We start from the raw sequence: 21,344 nt of genomic DNA on the forward strand, positions 1-21,344 counted from the left end.
AAAAAGAAATACATTTTTCCAAATCTTCTAAGCATTGACAACTGGACTACCAGAACTCTCAGGGTGTGGCATGCTGGTATCATTTTGAGGCCGACCATAAAACATTCAAACTGACAAAACTTTGGAGATCCATTTAAAAGCAAACAAAAATGGGACCTTCCCTAACATTCTTCCAGAAACAAAGGGCCACCAATGGCAATAATAACAACAATCAGAAACATTCTGCTCATCCATCATGGAGAGAGACTGCAGTGAATCAGTCAACACCTAACAAAGAGAAAACAATGAAATTCTGGGCAGTGGGACAATCCAAAGAAGTATAACAAGAATGCATCTTGTGTAAAGGAGGTGGGCAAGATTAAAAAGGAAGCTAAAATGAAATGTTGTGGTAATAATGATAAAGCTGTAGGATAAGATAGTTATAAGTAGGATTTCATTGCCCTGGGCAACTATGAGGAAGTTGCAATGTTGCATCTGAAAAATGAAAATCATAAGAATAATTTGTTATGTTGTTATAAGAATTGTGGAGAAAATGCACATGAAGCCTATTAGAACTCTTAAATAATGTTGCAATAATGCTTAAGATGGATGTTTCTGGTCAAGTTCCCAGAACTAGGAGTGAATAAAGAGAATGTGTTAGCTGATATAGATTTTTATAAGAAAAACAAAGAACAAATTATGCTATAAGGCAGAGGTCCCCAACCTCTGGGCCGCGGTCCACTACTGGGCCCTGGATCTTGGCCACCGGGCTGCATGAATGGCTGATCAGTGGGTGCATGTATGTGTGCGCAGTCACCCCCACTCATGATAGCACTGCCCTGAGCGGTCCACCCATTGTTGCGCTAGCTCTGCCCCAAGCATCACGTGGGCACTAGCCCCACTCCCAGTGCCACACAGGTGCTAGGTCTTCCCCCAGCATCAAATGTACACTCATGCCATCACCATTTGCATCGCGCATGCGGCCCCATGCCTGCCACTTCCTTTCCCTCTGGGCTGCCAACCTAGAAAGATTGGGGACCTCTGCTATAAGGGAATGGAATTTAACTATAAATGCACCCATGGGAGATGAGGGCTGGCCCTTAAAAGTGACATAGATGATAGATTTGGTGATATCTGTATATTAGGAAACCCCAAACCCAGCCTATAGTATATCATCTCTCTTGTCAATCAGAAATTAGCTGGGTAGCAATTCTACAGAATGAAAATTATAAATTATAAATTCTTTTTTAAACCTTGTTAATCCGATAAGAGTATTCAGAAGTAGTTATGTAAAGCAGTTTAAGACTAGGCTGATCTGCATGCCCAAACTGTCCCAGAATGTATACAAGTTACAAACCAATTATTCAGAGGCAGAATGCACAATAGCATTCTTGAGCCACCCCCAAACCCACCTGTCCTTTCCTGCTATGCATCTCTAGAAGATTTGGACCACAACTTTCTCCAGAGCTGTTGATTGGTGAAACTGCAAAATTCTTTCTAATTCTATGTTTCTGTGGATTGTTGGTAATAGAGGAATAAATGGTAAAAGTAAGCATTCATGGACAAGGCAACAATGGTTCTGACTTCAGTGACCACTGTGGATTTTTAACAAAAAAAAAAACAAAAAACCGTCTGAAGAGGTGGGGAGATCAACAGGGAGGAAGTGGGCAGCTTCTTTTACTATGGTTGGAAGACCTAAAGAAAAATGGCCATTTCATTATGGCCAAGTGTTGAGTAGCACTGATACAGAACTGAGTTAATTGGAAGAAAGAATTTCTATGTCTTATTGTAGGTGCAAACAGACCCACTTTTGGGGGGTTCATTGCCTATCTTTTACCACAGACAATGCAGAAGTAATGATTCTCTAGGTCTCTGTTGCTCTCTCCATCTCTCTCTCTCTCTCTCTCTCTCTCTCTCTCTCTCTCTCTCTCTCTCTCTCTCTCTGTGTGTGTGTGTGTGTGTGTGTGTGTATAGGTAGAATTTTAATAAATGTTGAAAAATCAGGGTTTTGGACTGTGCTTTATTTCACTGCATTAAGTTATCTCTAGTTTTCTCTTCCTCGCCTTCTCCTGAACGAAGAGCCACGCAGAGTTACTTGGCTGCTGAATCTTTACTCCGCTCCGTCTACAGCAGCTTTTCCCAAACTGGTTCCCTTAGGCGTGTTCTGCACATCTTCCATCATCTTCAGCCATTGAGCCGGAGTGGTGGGAAAGGAGGTGTGTGTGTGTGTACACATACACACACATATATACATATGTATCTGTATGTATTTATTTTCGGGGCACAAAATGGGGAAGGTTTCTCTAAAGGAGGAAGTCGCAGCATGCGGACGTTGCACGGAGCTAGAAATGAAACATTTTAAACTTAAGCCTCCTGAGGTTGTTTCAATGGGTCGTGTAAACCCAGAAACTCGGGTTCAGTTAATCGTACTTCAAGCTCATCCCGGGTAAAACGTGTTGCGTGAACTATCGCCGGTAGACCCTTCTACCGTCCCGCTTACTCCCCCCCCCCGCGCCTGCGTTGCAAGGCAGAAAAAGAAGGACACACTATTTGCTATTTGAATACCTGGCCGCGCAAGCAACACTGCCTTTCTTATACAATGCAAACCGAAGCGCTAAGCACAGTTCAGGACGGGCCACCTTACAGTCTGCGCACCTGTCACTCAAGGGGCCACCTTACAGGCGGGCGTACCTGTCACTCAGCTCTCCAGGTTATCTTCATTCACCCATCTGCGCCCCTTCTCCGGCCGGGGAGAGAACCATTCTTCCAGCCACCGAATATTAATGAGGAGGAAAGTCTATTGGTGAAGAAGGCGAGGTTCCCGGTACGTCACCTTATTGTGCTCCTGAGGGCCAATCCCGATTGGCTGAGCTCACAGCGGCAGCTCCAAACGACATTTGCATGGCCGGGAAAGGATGGCAAGAACAGCGGCAGGCAACCCTTTGTTGTCGATCCCGGCAGGCTGAGAGACCTGCGCGTGCATCTGGAGACGCTGGCCAGTTGGCTGCGGTGCGTGTGCGCGCGCCCCCTCCCTCCTCTGCCTCCTGTTGCGATCGATACAGGTTGGAAAGAAGGAAGTGGGGGAGCTTTTAAATAACTTTGCCAGCAGGTGCAACAGATTTTGCATGCTCGCTTGTGCGAAACGGCAAGAGAGCTTTAGTCGCATCGTAGCCTGGGTTCTCCTCTAAGCACGGGCTAAGTCTCGTTTTTTGGTCGCCGTGTTATCTTGCTTCTTACTGCTGCTGCCGTTAGTACCCTGTGAGGAGTGTGCTTTTACCCTCCTCTCCCTTTCAGGATGGTAGACCTGGAGAATGAGGTTCCTCCGCTTCCTCCAAGATACAGGTTCCGGGATTTGCTACTGGGAGATCAGGGATGGCAGAACGACGAGAGGTGAGTAGGCGAGGTGAAGCATTTGTGCAAAGAAAGATACAGAAAGGGGAGGAGGGGGGGAGTGATGATGCGTGTAGTATGGGGTGTTCCTAGAAATAGGGAACGTGTGGCTCTATTTCTTCTACATTGCAAGAGCTTCAGAAGGGGTGTAATTCTGGAGTGCATGGATAATACATCCAGGCACCTGACATTTGCATCTGTCTTGCATAATAACCACACTGTATATGCCTAAGGATGAATTTTGGTAATTAATTTCCTAACCATTATGGATCTCCTTATTCTTCAGTCATTTGTACACAAAGCACAGGCTACTTCTACATATTTGTATCTTTTGTCAATTCATACATATGCCGCGGGTATTCATGTGCATAGAAGTATGTATGGCATGAATACACCTGAACAAATATGGTTTTGCCTACCTAGTATGTATGTATGCAATTGCTACTAATATGGGTTTCTATGAGTTAGCTCTCTTCTCCACTATTCTTTATTTACCCAATGGCCATATCCTCTTAACCTCACTTTTCTCTTGGGTGTTTCCTACTTCTCCACATGCTGTTATGTCTGAAGAGAGATTGATATTCACTAGTCTTTTAATTCTTGGGAAAGACATCAATATCTGTTAAATTTTCTTTCTGTTTGAAGGAAAAGGTTAATCTGCTAGTAATGATTCTCTCACTGTCTGTGTAGGTTTTCTGAATGCATGACCATGCTAACCATGCTGTTTTGGCATCACGTGTCCTTTCTCTGAAAAAAATAACATTTATATAAGTAAGGCATTTCTAAAAAAAAGTCAGTTTTGGAAGCTTCACTTAAACATGTTTGCATTCTTTTATTAGGCTCTGGTGATCTTCCAACCAGAGACTGGAAATGAATATGGAGAAATTACATCTACTTAGCTTTTTCAGTGATGAAGTATCAGGTCTTTCCTGACAAATCACTGGGATCATTGTACTATAGCTGCCTGATGGAGCTAAATAATGTCCAGCAATACTTTATTCCATTTTGATTTTTTATATTAATTAGATGGGCTAACTGTCTTAAATTTTCTCACTGTGCTGCTAGATTTAAACATATGCAGCCTTTTATATTATTTTAATAATTTAGTTTATTTGTACCTTTTATAGTGTATTTTAATACAGGTGTACATTAATATGTAATATAATATATCCATGAACATGTTTATTAAATACAATGCTTATTGCCTTAAGTGTAGCTTATTCCACTGTAAGTGTGTAAAGGATTGGATCTGATGTAGAGTTTATAGATAGATATAGATATAGAGATAGAGATAGATAGATAGATAGATAGATAGATAGATAGATAGATAGATAGATAGATCCATCTGTAGAATATCAATATTGTGAGGTGGGTCTTCTGGCCTTCCTTATTTTTTGACTTTAGGAAAATCATAATTATGTCAGACCTTTTTCTGAATGTGTAGGTTGTTGCATATTACTAGGAAATAGATGTGCTAGGTCATTCAGAGCAAATTATAAAACTGAATGGATGATTCTGTAACATCTCAAGATTATCGAATGTTTGAGTGACACAAAGTGCTCCTACAACATGCTCTTTTCTGTTATATTCCTCATAATATCTTGATGAACACCACCATTGTCTTTCCTGTACATGCTGGAGTATAAACATTGCCTCCTGTCATGATCAGGGTTCCAAGTTGACAGTCACTGTGTTGACTTCCTCCACCCCTCTAGTAAGTGTGGCTTGTTCCAGTTTTCTTCCTCTCTTTGAAGTTGGAAGTGGCCTCTGAGCACATTTTAAGTCCAAACTTTGAGCATAGAATTGTTTCTGCACATCTACAGATTTTGCTAACCATTTTTTTAATTTTTAAAAAGTTAACGTTAAATGTTAAATATAGAAAAAATGTAAAATATAAACTGAACTTTAAAAACTGATAGAAAACAGAAAAAGAAAAGGAGAAAAAAATAATAAAATCTACCTTTGATCAATACTGACATATGGTACTATAGTAAAATCAAATGCAAAATATTATTGCAAAATATACAGTCTCTGCCAAAATATTACAGGTTGCTTCATCCTTTGATTAGTAAAGAATATTGCCTTTTCCAAGATAGATAATTTACATATTTCCAAAAGCATTACTTCTGTAATATTATTCTTCCAATTTCTCAATATGTTTCTTTTAATAACCTCTATGCACAATGCAACCATATACACTCAGATTGGAAATCTTGGTATATTTATTTTATTTTTATTTATTAAATTTATATATTGCCTATCTCACTAATAGGATGACTCTGGGTGGATATATGTAATTTAAAATCGCATTAACATCTTTGACATTTAAAGATTTTCCCATGAGTATAAATACCATATTTGAAAAAGTACTGGTTACATGACCATATCACTCTCATATATATATATATTGAACCCTCATTTTTTTTACATCTCCAGGTAAGAAAATCTGATGGTCATTCTTTCAAGAATTCTGGTAAACATACATTTATGATTGTTTACTAAATCCAGGTAAAATTTTAACCCTCCTTGTGTCACTCATTGGTTGAGTTCATCCACCGTGTTGTGGTTTATTAGAAAGATGGTTAAGAATGCCTAAGCTTAACCATGTGAACCTGAGGGTTGTATCAGACATTGAGTTTTTTTGGAATGAGGAATAGATGAGATATATAACTATAGAAGCTCCTTAATTTCCTTTTTATAGTCAAATAGGAGTCCTGAAGTGATAAAAAGCAAATTGCTATTAAAAAGAAAAATGCTAAGGGAGGCCACTTTGTTTTTCTTTCAATTTTGGTGTTTTATGGTGAGCAAGCCACTTGAATTACAAACAGTGCACAAATGATTGTGGCTGTATCACTAAAAGTGAATACTGGGAAATTAAAATATTATGAAAAACAATGTTTAAGGAGCATTTATTGATCATTTGGTTTAAATTGTGATATATAACTATTAGTGACATATTATCATACACCATAATAGAATTATTAGGTGCTTTCAATTACCCAGTAGCTCACATCCTTTACAAAAATCAAAGTTGTTTATTATATAAAATGGATGTGTTCAGTTTGGTCAAGTTTTCTGTTATTCATATGAAACTTAAACATAGTTTTGAACTGTCTTACATTCAGCTGGGGAATCTTGTGATGATTGTATTTCTCTTAGAATCTTATTTCAGACAAAACACAACTTCAATTATTATTATTAGTTTTTATAATAAAATGCTTATGAAGTAAAAACCAGGTAAAGATAATCTGAACTCAGTAAATGTCTTTAAGAAAATGTTTTATACATGTGTTTGCTCACTGGCTGGGTTCCCATGTAATGCCAAGTTATAATATGCTTTGCCTGGTTTGGCTTGGCAGGATTCATAAAACTATTTATCACTGCCAAATCATGACTTCAGCACACTTTCGCTCAGGTTCGCCTGGTGCGTCAGTTGCGGCCCTATCTAGACCGGGATGCCCTGTGTACGGTCACTCATGCGCTCGTGACCTCTCGTCTTGACTATTGCAATGCTCTCTACATGGGGCTTCCCTTGAAGACCACTCGGAGGCTCCAACTGGTACAGAATGCGGCCGCGAGAGTTGTCTTGGGAGTTTCCCGGTACTCCCATGTTACACCTTTGCTCCGCGAGCTGCATTGGTTACCAGTTGTCTTCCGGGTGAGGTTCAAGGTCTTAGTGATGGTTTTTAAGTCCTTACATGGCATGGGTCCGGAATACCTCGGGGACCACCTGCTGCCGGCGTCAACACCCCTCCGCCCTGTGCGTTCCCACAGAGAGGGCCTCCTCAGGGTGCCTCCGGTCAGAGAATGCCGGCTGGTGGCCCCCAGGGGGAGGTCCTTCTCTGTGGGCACCCCGGCCCTGTGGAATCAACTGCCGGTGGAGCTCCGGATGGCACCGGATCTCCGCTCCTTCCGGCGCGGGTTAAAGACCCACTTATTCGAACAAGCTGGCCTGGCCTGATGGGGAGTTATTTTAGGGTTTTAATTATTTGTATATTTCTATTGTTTTATTGTGGGCATTAATTTAATTCTTTTTTTAACTTTTGTATTTTTGTATTTTTATTATATGCCCTGTTCACCGCCCTGAGTCCTTCGGGAGAAGGGCGGTATAAAAATCCAATAAAACTAAACTAAACTAAACTAAACTATAGTTAAAACCTGGTGTGCTTTTTCTCAAACTTTAAAGTCCACCAGTCCACAAGGAAGGGCACCTGATACCCCTGCCCTGAAAATATTCCCAGGCAAGGTAATAGCCTGTATGTTATGAGTCTGAATCTGGTTATTACCCAATTGGATTTAATCCAAAACAACTTCCTAAGGAAGATGGGCCCCCTCCAGGGCATCTGATTATTTAAGGATGGAGATTACTTTCCATCCTCATTAAAATAAACTTTCCATTTTTGGGAATTATAAGAACCTACTGTAGAAAACCTTCAAGAATCCCTCCTTGCCAAAATCTGTTTTCTCCATTACACAGTTGGGGATCAATTAACTAGATTTTGTCATCCATTTTATCAATGTATTCCTTACCACTTTGGGGAGAAGGTAGGTCTTGGAATACAAAAAAATGTTAGAGGTAAGTTTTTTTTTTTGAAAGGGATGAAAGTAAAGATGCCACTGCAGTAGAATCATCTTGGTACCATCACTATAAACAACACTGAAGCTTTACCTAGAACCTGGTTAATATCACCAGTGTCTTACTGAGAAGGGCTTTTACATCCTTTGGTCTGTAGCCAATGTCCTCCACATATCTTGAAACGAGATTTTATAAATGTCCTCTCCCTCCCCATTATTTATTATGTCCTCCACTGCCCCATTTGCAGTCTGATTGTGGCCAAATAATGATGGTAGAGGAACTCAAGCTCTTGGACCTTGAACAATTGCACTATCTTCTTGCAGACAATGTTTCCAACTGTGAGCACCCAGGTTGTGACTTTTACTCTGCTGTTATTTAGAAAGAAATGCTTACATTCTTAGTTATAGACTGGCTTTAGCTTGTTTTGACCTTATATATAATACTTTATTTTGTAATTTCTCTATTCTACTGTTATTTTATTTTATAGTATGTTAAGTGTTATGATTTGTGGTTAGAACAATAAACTTACTAATCCATCTAGTTAAACATCCAGGTGCCAGCAGCTTTCTATGTTATTATTTCATTAAATTAGGTGTGTGATTTGTTTTAGCTAAAAATACCAGGTTATGTACTTCCCAAAATTCATTTGCAAACCTCTTGGTCCCATAACATACTGAGATTCCCAAAAAAATTAAATTATTTATACACGTTTTAGACTTTTACTTTGAATAACACAAGTCCAGTGAAATGAGATTTGGCAATTCTGTTCTTCCATCTTGTATTTAATATTACTGATCACAGAGAGATAAAAGGATTTTTTAAAATAAAATATGGAACCTGATTCTCCACCTCAGCAATTAATAGCATGCTGCTAACAGCATACCCTAAATTAAAGTTCATGTGGAAGTTTATGTATTCATTCCTGGCTTTTGAAGAAGGACTATGGTGTTCTTCGTTACTGAGAACTGAGAACAGAACAGAATTGGAGAAACGTGGAAAATATAATGTGTTTTCTGAGTTAAAGATCATGTGATTGTTGAATTGTAGAAGCCCAGAAGCAATTACCCAAAAGAACACCAACTATTGCCTTTTTGAATTATTGATATTGTGTATATGGAAATGTTTGTCTTCGTTTGCTTGAAATATCTAGGGGGGGTTATAATGTAACACTATGGTGCTGCAATCAAACACTAAAGAGAAGAGGAAATTGTGTAAAGCTGAAATCAGTGCAATTGCAATTTAAGTTGAGAATGAAAGATTGTTCATGGATATGAATTGCAAAAGTCTAAGCCAATTAGGAAATAACTTTTTGTTTTTGCTGTGATATTACCATTTATGTGGATGGCTGTTATGTACATATTTTCATAGAAACATGATTGCTTTTAGGGAAAAATTGGTAACATTGCCATAGAAACTGTCAGCCCTCACTGATAGGAAATTTTTCTTCATTAAATATTTCCTAACATTGTAATCCTTTGGAAAGCAGATAGCTCAGCTATAGACTGATGTCCAACATTGATAAATGGTAAGTCACAAGTGTGTCACTGTCAGCAGTGAAGCCTTTTTGTACTTTTTCTAAAGGATTATATGAACACATAGATAGAGATTTGCTCCTGCCTGTGCTAAGAGAAAAACACTGTGTACACTTGCCCTCTTGTTCATGTTCATGCTTTGTTAGTCTTTCTCCTTTCACAGCTGCCCTTGTTTTGTAAAGTGCCATGCATGTTAACGATGCCAAATTAACAAATTAATTGACATCCCTCTATGTGCTAACATTTTTCTTAAAGCGCTAAGGTGATTCATGACTTGTTCATTTTACGAAGGAAACGGTTTGGCGAGCTGCTCGCTCTGTATCACCAGTGCTAGTCCCATTCAGGTTTTAGAAGACATTGGCTGTAGCTCAGGCCTTACAGTTTGAATAGATGGTGTTGACACTAAAATTTTCTAGGATTCCATGGCTTGCGTTTTTGTTGGAACATTTTTCCCCATTTTTCCTTCCATTTCTAATAATAAAAGCAAATTAAAATGTGAGGTGGGCAATTCCTGGAGGTAATTTTATAAGTGTACTTGTGACTTTAGCCTCAGTACAAAATGGCACTTTTGTGTGGGGAGGTGGTAGAAGGAGCTGTATAGAATATTACAATTGAAGTGAAAGGGGCATGGCTGACAGAAATCAATTGGGATTCAGCTGAATTTGGCTAACATTTCCTTCCTGCATGCCTGCCTCCCTCCCTCCCTCCCTCCCTTCTATAGTACTGTTTCTTTCAGCCTTGGTTTTTGGACATAGACACTGTAATGTAAACAAACCCCTGGTCGGGTGGCTTTTTGACTAGAATATTGGGAGATGCCACAGGCTGGGGAGAATCCAGAACTGTATTAGGTGATTGGCTGCACTAGGTAACAGAGCAGCAGTAGCCATGAAGAACAATGAAGTGGAGATTGATAGACTATCATTCAGACTTGATGCAGTCTTAACTGCCCTACAGGTGGTTCCTGACCCTAGAGGCTTATTAGTAAGTCCCTGTGTCAAGACTGCACTGGGTTAACAAAGAAAAGAAGTTTACCATTGTAGGAGGTTGTTTCCTTAGCCTCATGTCCAGAAAAAGGAACTTTGTGGTTGTTTATGCAATATGGGGCCTTTCCAAAAGCAATTTCCCCTGGATGCTCTAGGTCAAAAAGCCACCACTAGTTCCATACTGAATATAAGATGGCAGAGTACAGTACTCAAAAGTCTTGTATCAGGAATGTGCTACAAAAATTGTTTGGCAGGTTTAAAGGTATATCACAGGAATTGTATTTACAGGTATATACAAAGAATTGTATAGTGCAGTTGTTTCTTGCCTAGGTTGAAGATGTTTGCAGTGAAGACTTGCACTGAAGATGTATAGCCCTATATGGTAGATCAGACTAAAACCTGTTTAAGACTACATTTATTAGAAAAACCACTGAATAAGAATCTTGCAATGTGCTGAATGTACTCCCCCTCCTTTTACCTTCATGTGAATGGGGGAAGCTGTCTGAGAAATTTTTGGAAACCACTTTTTTGGTATGCACTCAAGTCAGGTTGATTTGATAGTTGCCTTGGTAACACAGCTTCCCTCTGCTTGTCAAGGCCATCCTCCATATTCTCCACAGCTACATTAGCTAATAATAAACATTGTCAGAATTTTGACTGGTCAGCTATTTTAAGGAAACTGATAGGAGAACCCCTGAAATCCCACATTAGTGAGATTCTATTGAGTTGAAAGAACATCTTGCTAGCAGACTCTTCATCCAAAAATGCATATAGTTGAGAGAGAAAGAAAGAGGGAGATGGATTTTCCGTGATATAAATAAAAGTAACTATACCATAATGAAGCAATACAGATAGCCTGAGAAATCAATTTATATGATTTCTAAATGTACCTATTCTATTGTTGATGAAATACATTTATAAACTGTATTTGAAAAAGTATGGTAAATTTGAAAGACCACATTTTTTTCAGTTTATATTAATGCTTTAAATGAGTTTTAAAGATTAGTTGTAACTCTTGAGTATAATAATTATTGTTTGTATTATATCTTTGAACTCCCCATGTATATTTGTCATTTTTAATATCTGTTGTCCTACCCTGGGATTTCCCCCTAGAACAGTGTGCTCCAGCACCTTGTGCCCTGGGATACTGCTACTTAGTAGACTTAATAAATCTAAGGTATAAATCTTGCAGAACTGGCAAAATTCCAGCCTAAAAAAAGATTTATATGGGAGTAATTCTGTTTGAATAAAATGGAATTTAATGAGTAGATTTAGTTGCAAAAATGGAGTTTACTACTAGATTATAAAATAAGCAACAACATGCTGTACTGAGGTTGAGTCTGCCCAGTCCTCCTCCTTTTCTATCTTTTGCTTTACACTGATGGCTAACAGAGTCAATATCTGGACAAAATGTTTCCTGAATGTTGCTGTATTATATTACAGGAGCGATAAATGAATTACAGTATTTATAATAATGGGCAGCCATCCTCAACATAATTCTGTAATGCTTGTAGTTTGGGGAATCCTGTAACTGTTAGAACAATTGGGGTGGGGGAACAAAGTCATAATGAAGTTTGCAATATTCTTATACTCATTACTGAACTTCCACGGCAGGGCTAGTTGTCTTGACTATTTGTTTGACTAGTAGAGAACCTGTGACCTGTTAGGTCATCCTTTCAGAGATATTTCCTTACCCAGAGAAATGGAATGACTATCAACAGGCAAAAAAAGCAGTGGGAACTGGGAGGGACTCCCAACTTCCTGCTGGCTTCCTCCATTTCCTGTTGCTTGTAGGAAGCTGGCAGGAGCATTAGAAATCACTTCTCTTTGGCTGATGTCCAGAATGTCCTGCCATTTTGCTGGGAGGAGGCATAACAAAGGGAGCTGTGACCGTGAGGAAAATCTTATCCCTGCTGTCCAACCTGACATATCCTCAAAGGTCCCACCCTCCAGCCAGCCTCACCTCAGCAGGCCTCCAAGTTGCTCCCCCTGTCTTTCCCTTGCCATCCATCACTGTTAAGAGATTACAAACTTCAGTCTCAGTTCCAAAGCACCAATTGCTGCTTATCTGGGTGCACAGGTCAAAGGGAGGTGGGAAAGAGAGTGGGGATATGGTCTTCCCATCTTCCCTTGTACCATGCAACAGATGGGTTTCTGGGAAATGTAGTTGGAAGGCAAAATTTTGTTGCAATGGGTATCATGGTTCCTGGCATTCTGTAAATTAGCTCATTTGAGTTATCTTGGTTCAATAATTGTTTTCTTATACTTTCCAGTTTCACTCAATTGAAGGTTACCAGCAGACATGAAAACTTTAGTATATAGAATTATAGGATATTACAGAGATTACATGTTCTTGACATCTCCAACACATGCAAGAACAAGTAAATACATATAGTTTTAAACTTAAGATCAGAATTGGAACTGGAAGTTCATCATAAGTTCTGGCATGCATGGGTCATGTCCCATGACCATTTTTACAGTAGTTGTCATGCAAATCATATGGTCTTAAATTTGAATCCATTTTCCTGAATGGACATTTTTTTTGTTTTGCCAGAAACTGACAAAAAATGCCAGAAACACTAATCACGGTCATGTGACCATAGGATGTTTCAACCAGTCTTGAATTTTAGCTGGTTGCCAAGCACCTCATTGTGGCCATGTTGACACATGGAGTGAGTGGGGGCAGTGCCACATTTTTAAAGCCAGAAGTGCTTTGCGTAAAGCACCCTTTCCCATGCTTTTGTATCTCTGAATGGTCATTAAATGTCTGTAAATTGAGGATTACCTTTAATCTGTATATGTTATATACAAATACACATTTGAGACTCATGCAATAGGTTTGTCCACACTGCCTGCTTAAATTTATGTGCCTACACTCCCTGCCTCAAATATAAATATATACTAAAGAATTGTATAAACAGCCTTTAACCAATTGGTGCTATTGATGTATATGCTCCATCTTGATTAGAAATGTTCATTATTTACTAGCTGTCAAGATAATATAAACTTCTTTGTTTACTTTTATTATGAAAAGGCTTTGAAGAATAAATGTCTGACTGTTTGGAGAAGCCTGGGTTTCCTTGGAAGCTCTTGAGCATCGATCAATAGAATCAGTAACTTGGAAAACAGAAAGAGAACTTGAATGTTATATATAAGTGGGATCCTCGGCAGCTTGCAACAGGCTTTAAGTGTTTACTGCTCTCAGTGAGGGAAGTATGTATTCATTCATTTATTCATTCAAAACCGATTCTGAGTGACATAAAATTTCCCCTCCATAAGTCAGGATAAAAAGAAATGAAATTTAGCTCATAAAATAACATCATAAAAATATGTATGTAAGAGCCAGGAATAAAATACATTTGATGAGTCACAATTAATTATTTGAGGGAAAAAGTACAGGTAGTCCTCGACTTACAATGATAGTTGAGCCCAAAATTTGCATTGCTAAGTGAGACAGTTGTTAAGGGAGTTTCGCTCCACTGTACGGCCTTTCTTGCCACAGTTGTTAAGTGAATCACTTCAGCTGTTAAGTTAGTAACACAGCTGTTAAGTGAATCTAGCTTCCTCATTGACTTTGCTTGTCAGAAAGATCGCAAAAAATGATTGCATGATCCCAGGACACTGCAACCATCATAAATAGGAACCAGTTGCCAAGATCTGAATTTTGATCACCTGACCTTGGGGATGCTGCAATAGTTGTGTGAAAAATGGCCATAAGTAACTTTTTTCAGTGCCGTTGCAACTTCATATGGTCACTAAACAAATGGATGTAAGTCAAGGACTACCTGTCTGCAGACTCCAGGACTTGTTTCAATAGCTATGTTTTAATAGTCTTTTAAATGCTAAAAAGGAAAGAGCTGATCAAACGTTTGGGAGAATGCTGTTCCGTAGGAGGTTCCCTTTCTCAAATATCCAGACTTTCTATATCTGAGTGGATATTTTTATTTCTAAAAGCAATAGCAGAACTAGATTTCTAAAGGAAAAAAAATGCAATTTATATTCAATGCCAGAATTGTGTGTCTTCTGCACCATTCATTCAGCATGAGTCTTGACAGATACAAATTACATTGTTGCATTGTTTAAGAGCTTTGGAAATCCTATTTTGTCAGAGTGCCTTCAAAAAGTGAACTAACATTTAGAAACAAGCATTCAGAACAATATAACCAAGAGTTTGTGTTGTTGTGTTTTTTTTTCTTAAATATTGTCTGGAATCATCACAGTTGAACTTATCTTATGGACATAAAGTTGCTAGAGTACCAAGCAGATATTCTTGTATATTTTTTTCTGACTCTAATTCAATTTGATGAAAGAGAATTTGATTTCAAAATTATTTTGAAAGAGAAGAGAATTTTTGGATAGTATGTGTAGTTTTACTGCACTCATTTACGTAGTTACATGAGAGAGCCAATTTAGTCTAGTGATTAAGACACTAAGGTAGAAAATGGGAGACCGTGAGTTCTAGTCCCACCTTAGCTATGAAAGCCAGCTGGGTGACTTTGGGACAGTCACTGTCTCTCAGCCCAACCTACCTTACAGGGCTGTTGTTGTGGGGAAAATAGAAAGAGGAAGATATGTTCAATATGTTTGCCACTTTGGGTTCTTTGTAAAAATAATAAAGGCAGGATATCAATAATATAAATAATATATACAAAGTATGTATGCAAATATCCTTCCTTTCACTATACAGTCATCACTTCGGTTTATTGATGAATGGGGGACAGAGAAAAAGTAAGGCCAGCATTCCAAATTCAGAACAATGATGTTACAAGTGTAGAATAACATAAGAGGCAAATAATTCATGAAAGAATGACCTAGGACAATGCTCCATTTACCCATAGTCCTCTACTTATGACTGAAATTGAGGCCACAATTTTGGCCATGAGATTTTGTAGCTGTAAACACCAGACTGCGCCTAATTTTACAACCTTTTTTGCTGCAGTCATTAAGCAAATGTGACCCATTTTTTTTGCCAGAAATTGGAAACTGGTTTCTGGGGGGAAAAAAGGAAAATATGAAAATCATTGCCACTGAATGCACCCCTGGTTTATACGACATTAAAACAGTTTAGAAAAGTTTACATTAAATATCAAATAATGTGACCATAGTGTTGGTATATTTCTAAGTGATAATTGTGAATGATGATGATGATGATATACCATGGCAATCCTCTTCATGCCCTTCTTTGAATTTCTTAAGGTACTGGAATGGCATTTTTCCATGGTGGTTTATTTAATTTGATGCTGTGACTTCCTCTCCATTTGTCTGCTTACTCAAAAGGTTTTATGAAATCACTATTTCCTTAATCATCTCATTTTTGAGAGGTTTAGTTTCAAAAATTGTTTCAACTATCAGATGTTCACCTGCCTTCTACAGGTGTATCCACAGTTGCTTGGGAGGATGAAGAAGACACATGACATAATACATAGTAAAGAAGACACTGTTTGGTGCTTCCAACAGGTTCTTTATTTGTTCGAACAAGCCGGCCTGGCCTGATGGGATGGGGTCGGGTTTTATTACTGTTCAATGTATTTTAACCTATTGTTATAGTTCTTGGGCACCTCATTTAATCTCTTTTAATTTTTGTATTTTTGTCTTTTAACATGTATTGCCCTGTTCACCGCCCTGAGTCCTTCGGGAGAAGGGCGGTATACAAATAATAATAATAATAATAATAATAATAATAATAATAATAATAATAATAATAATAATAACAACAACAACAACAACAACAATAATAATAATTATTTTACAGTTTGCTCATAACCACTCACTTCATGGCTGTACCCAGCTTTCTTTTTTAAAGACATATCCACATGTCTGCTGCTACCAAATGGTTCTCTCCCTCTTTGGTTCCAGAAGTTTCTAACCCCCCCCCCCAATATTTGCAGAGTGCTCAGCTACTCCTCAAAGATCAACTGATCTTCCTAACCCACAGGTCTGCAGCCCGCGGCTCCAGAGCCGCATGCGGCTCTTTCAGCCATCTCCTGCGGCTCCCAGTCCTCTGCCATGTGCAGTCCAAAAAAAAAAAAACTGGGACTAAAAACCAATCAATTCAAATATGCAGGGTAGGTGCATATCTCGCCTTGGCTCCACTCTTCAGTCAAACCCTGTTCTGCGCATGTGCGCATGTATGCACATGCGCACACATTTTTTGCGGCTCCCAGTTTTTCCTTTTGTGAGGGAACCAGTTCCGAGTGGCTCTTTCACTGTTTCAGGTTGCTGACCCCTGTCCTAACCCATCAAGAACAGGAGTAGCCACTCACCAGTGTGGTTGACAGTCACATCAGTCTTTCTGCCAGATTTCTTCCATCTACATGGCCATCGAAGAATCTTGGTTGATTAGATCAGTTCTCATTCTTGTATAGATCAATCTTAGAGACTTGGCCTGCAGCATCTATCCATGCTGAAAATGCATCTGGTTTTCCATTGCTTCCTCCTAGTCTAATCATTTATCTTCCTCATTGCACACTTTTGTTTTAACCTCTCATCTTAGTGATGGTGGAAAAAAAATGAGATGGGAAATGATACAGGAGAGGAAGATTGGATTTATCAGCTAATTTTTTGGATAGGTTACCCAGACACAGCATGATCATGGCAAGCAGCAGATTATGTCCACTCCAACTGCAAAAAACTGTCAAGCTAAAACACCAGACTATCTACACCTTGTAGTTTTGCCATTTGCTGGTAGGTGTCTGTCCTCTGTCTGCCCCTCTCTCTCTCTCTCTCTCTCTCTCTCTCTCTCTCTCTCTCTCTCTCTCTCTCTGTGTGTGTGTGTGTGTGTGTTTGTGTGTGTGTCTGTGTGTGTGTGTGTGTGTCACACACAGACACACACACAGAGGGAAGAATCACATTTCTTTGATCAATTGCAGATTTATTGGTCAAATGTATACAGATAAAAATCTATGAAATCCATATAAAAATAGACAAATTTAGAAAGATGGAGGGGCACCCTCAAACCACCAGCCATCCCCAGGGTTACATATCACTATTGGATTCCCATGGTATTTGACAGAGACAGGTCTTAATGTTCTCCTGAAAGTCCAGAAGACTGATAGCCTGCCTCACCTCAGAGATCAAGGTGTTCCAACGGATGGGGCCAGTGGCAGGAAAGACACTCTATTCCTTGACCCCACAACAAGTTCTATAACACGCTCTTTCTGCCTGCCCAATTGGAACAGGTCTATGCAATCAGGACAAATGGTTTCTCAGGTAACCTGATATCATGCTGTGTAGGTCTTTAAAAGTGGCAATTGACCTTGAACTGGACCTGGAAGCAAACTGGCATCCAGTGCATCTCTCACAGCATGTGAAATGTTAGGAGCATCCAGAACTGCCTGCACTGCTGCATTCTGCACCAGATAATTTTCAAGTAATAGTCCCATGTGGAGCACATGGGTTGGCAATCAACAGTACTAAGGTGGAAAAACTGAGCACCGTGTAGGATTTTTGGCTGTATTATTTTATATCATCTTACTATCTTCAAATCTGTATCATCATTTTTCCAGTTAAATTCAATGACTTGTGACACTTTTCACCCTGAAGAGGAAGAAAAAAAATATCAAAGCAGCTTACCTTACACTTATAGTCCCTGACAATTATTAATTTGTTCTCATGACAGGCAGTAAAACAAGTGTGTCTGGGTTGCCGTTTCTCAGGGTTTGCAGTTCACTTCATTCTTGCCAGCTGAACAAAAAAAAGCACAAGGGATTAACACAGAGTAGCTCCCTTGATAAAACCTGTGCCAAATCCCCAGGTAAAAATACCAATGGAAACACTATGTTGGCATCAAACATAATTGAGATGAGCTTTTGCCAAACTGCTTGGATAATCAAGTGAAAATTTCAGCAACAGAAAGCAATTTTCACCATTAGACAACTATCAAAATAACAAACCTCCAAGGTCTACAGCTATTCTTCTAGCCAGCTGCGTTTACTGTACCTTTGTGCCAAAACAATCAAAACCTTTCCATTATTTCTACACCTCTACTACTGTAATTTCTCCCATGGAATATTATACTTATACTTCTAGTTGTTGTTGGTTTATTGCTGCCAAAAGATTTACAAGACCATTTGTTGTTTCTTTTTGCCCAAATATATGCCTATTGGATTGCTTTTCTAGCATATTTTGTATTTTTTATACATTGTACTCTCTCTCTCTCTCTCTCTCTCTCTCTCTCTCTCTCTCTCTCTCTCTCTCTCTCTCTCTCTCTCTCTCTCTCTCTCTCTCTCTTTCCAAACCCCAGTGCTAAAAAGGATAACTATAGTATAATGTTGTGGTAATCTACTGCAAATTATGTCAAGGCAAATGTGAGGTAAGAAGTTTGGCTGGCTGAGATCAGACTTAAAATTTGACATTCCACTTAATGAAGGCTAGCTAGAGACAAATAAAATAGCCATGGCTTACTGCTCATTTCTACCATTCTGTTCCTGGTCCTCCTACAGCTATTAAACCATTTTGCTTTTACAGAGTCAGACAAGTTTAAAAGTTCATCTGTTATTGTCTAAATATATCACAATAACCAAGTCAGGCAAAAATATGCATTTCTGAACTGGTTATCATCCATGATTGAAAACTGAGAGTTGTTTTTTTTTAAAATGTGAACAGCTAAAATCTCTCTTGAGATTTCTTGAAACTGTTGGAATACAAGCATGAATTTTAGCTAGTAAAAGAAGGATCTCATACCAGGCTGTAAGTCACAGTACATTTGTTGGTATCACAGGTGTCTGCCACATCTGATGTAGCATCAAAAATGATTCCATATTCTGGACCTAGGCAATGTCTGAAAAAAAAAGGAAACGTCAAACAGTCAACATCGAAAGACAATATCAAAACAGGAATCAGTAGAAAACTAAATATATTTTTAGTATAGCGGATGAAACCTCTGGGGTGCCTTGACAAATGATTTTGTCCTCCATTTCATCTTATAGTCTCTCTTTAAACTGGTCTATTAAGCTTTTTTTCATTCCAGCCCACATCCTGAGCTAATAGCAGAACATTTCTGGTATATTCCCACTTTGAGCATTTACTCGGTGAGATATGATGGATTTTCACAGTTGGCAGTTGCTTGTTTGACTGGTCTGTTGAAGCTCTCCTTTAGGGGTGTCACAGAATTTGTGTACTTGTCCAAGTCTGGGCTGATCTGCATCAGAAAGGGGACTGCTCATTTTGAAATTATAAATATTATACATGATTTGCATATGGGAAAGTTGTTTGGTCTTAAAGAGACAAATAACATCTACTGATCAAGGAAAGTACTAAATTGTCCAGGATTTCTCATCATAGCTGTCAGGCAGGAGGGCTTATGCTTAACGTGAAAGAGCTGTAGCCATGATAGCATCAATAGCATTTTCTTTTTCATACACACAAAGCATAAGGAAATACACATATTCCCCTCTCTCCCTACTTTGTGCAGAAATAGTGTGCTTGGTGTGAAAAAGGACAGCTCAAGTGGAAAGAAAAGAGAAATGAGAAAGTAAAACTAGATAGTGGTCAGGTGATGCAAAAGGGTAATTGGATATGAAAGAAAAGGAAGTAACTGTCAAATCTTCAAAAGTATTCAAGCTTGGCTGAAAGGTGATTTGTACCTTTTTTGTTGTTTCAAATTTTTTTATTCTTACTAGAAGATAAGTTGCTTGATTCACAGATGATTCTAATTGGGTGGAGGTCTGGCCCTATCAGGTAAATTTACTGTCTTAATAATTAGGTTGGGAGATCATCTAGTAAAAATGACCTCTAACTGACATTAAATAGCTGGAATTACAGCTTTTGAATTTCCCAAGTAATAGGTATTTGCAATGTGGTAGGGAAGAGAGAAAACAGAAAAAGGATATGGTAGCAAGTACCTGATCCACTACCTGGAATCTTAGCTGAATTGAGCTGCATAGATCTAAGCATCCTAATTCGTAACTATGTTTGAGTTAAAGCAGTTATTTTTATATATTGCTTAGTGCCAGCTATGCTTGTACTCAGCTTCCTGTATTTTTCTTTGGTATTGATGATACTGCAACTTCTGCTTTCACATGATCTTACTCAGTAGCCTCAAGTAGAGTTAAATAGGAGAGTCAAGAGTCCAGAGCCATGAAACACTCAGTAGAAAAGAGGCCTAGAGGTGGACTTCTCCTGCCTACCAGTACTAATTAGAACTGGCTACTGAAGAAGGAAGAGAAACAGTGTAAAACAGTGTCCCAGCCCCTGGAATCACTCCAGTATACTATAGTTGATATTGACAGCCTCCAAGAGAAGGAGGATCAGCATGGAAACATCATCCCCATCTTGATCCACCCAAAGGTCATCCACAACTGCAGCCAGTGCTGTCTCGGTACTGTAATCTAGCCTGATTGCAGATTAGAAAGGTCCGGATTATCCACCTCATCCAGCTCCCCAAACCACCATCTTGTCTATTATCCTTCCTTAAAAAGTTGTCCAACACAATTGGATCAAAGGATGGTCTCTTGAGAAGGAGGCACACCCCACTTGAAGGCAAACAGCTTTCTCCATCATAGAAATATTAATCTTCTCTTGGATCTAACCACATGCAACCTCCCAGAAGTCCTTGACCAGTCAGGAAGAGATCCAGAATTCAGGGAGTAGAACTCACAGTGATAGGGACCCTGCTCAAATGCTTCCTAAATAACTGAGCTAAGTTGTTCCTTGGGAAGCAACTTTGAAAAGCAATTGCCTAGTTTAGTGCTCACAGTGGTCCTCCTCCCTCAGCACTCGAACAGGGTTCTGGCCAGCTTATCTGCCATTGATAAGAGCAGAGAAGTAATGATGGACCTTTGTGTGGTAAACCTAAATATGAATGCCCAAGCATCTGCACTGAGGGAGTCAACTGAGCATTGAATAGGCTCCTGTTTAGCAGTGAATTCAGAAAATGGGGTTAAC

General features: G+C 39.0%; 1 protein-coding gene across 4 annotated transcripts in view; it reads left to right on the top strand.

Moving 5' to 3' along the window:
- The first annotated feature begins 2,913 nt into the window (after positions 1-2,913).
- KCNT2 (potassium sodium-activated channel subfamily T member 2) overlaps positions 2,914-21,344 on the top strand; it is a 267,504-nt gene continuing 249,073 nt past the window's right edge. For all 4 annotated transcript variants that reach the window (XM_083358889.1, XM_083358890.1, XM_083358891.1 and 1 more), the window contains exon 1: positions 2,914-3,369. In XM_083358889.1, coding sequence (XP_083215015.1) covers positions 3,275-3,369 — 95 coding nt within the window. In that variant the 5' untranslated portion in view covers positions 2,914-3,274. The remainder of the gene's footprint in view (positions 3,370-21,344) is intronic.

The sequence above is a fragment of the Vipera ursinii genome (assembly GCF_947247035.1).
Source record: "Vipera ursinii genome assembly, chromosome: 3".
Taxonomy (NCBI): Eukaryota; Metazoa; Chordata; class Lepidosauria; order Squamata; family Viperidae; genus Vipera; species Vipera ursinii.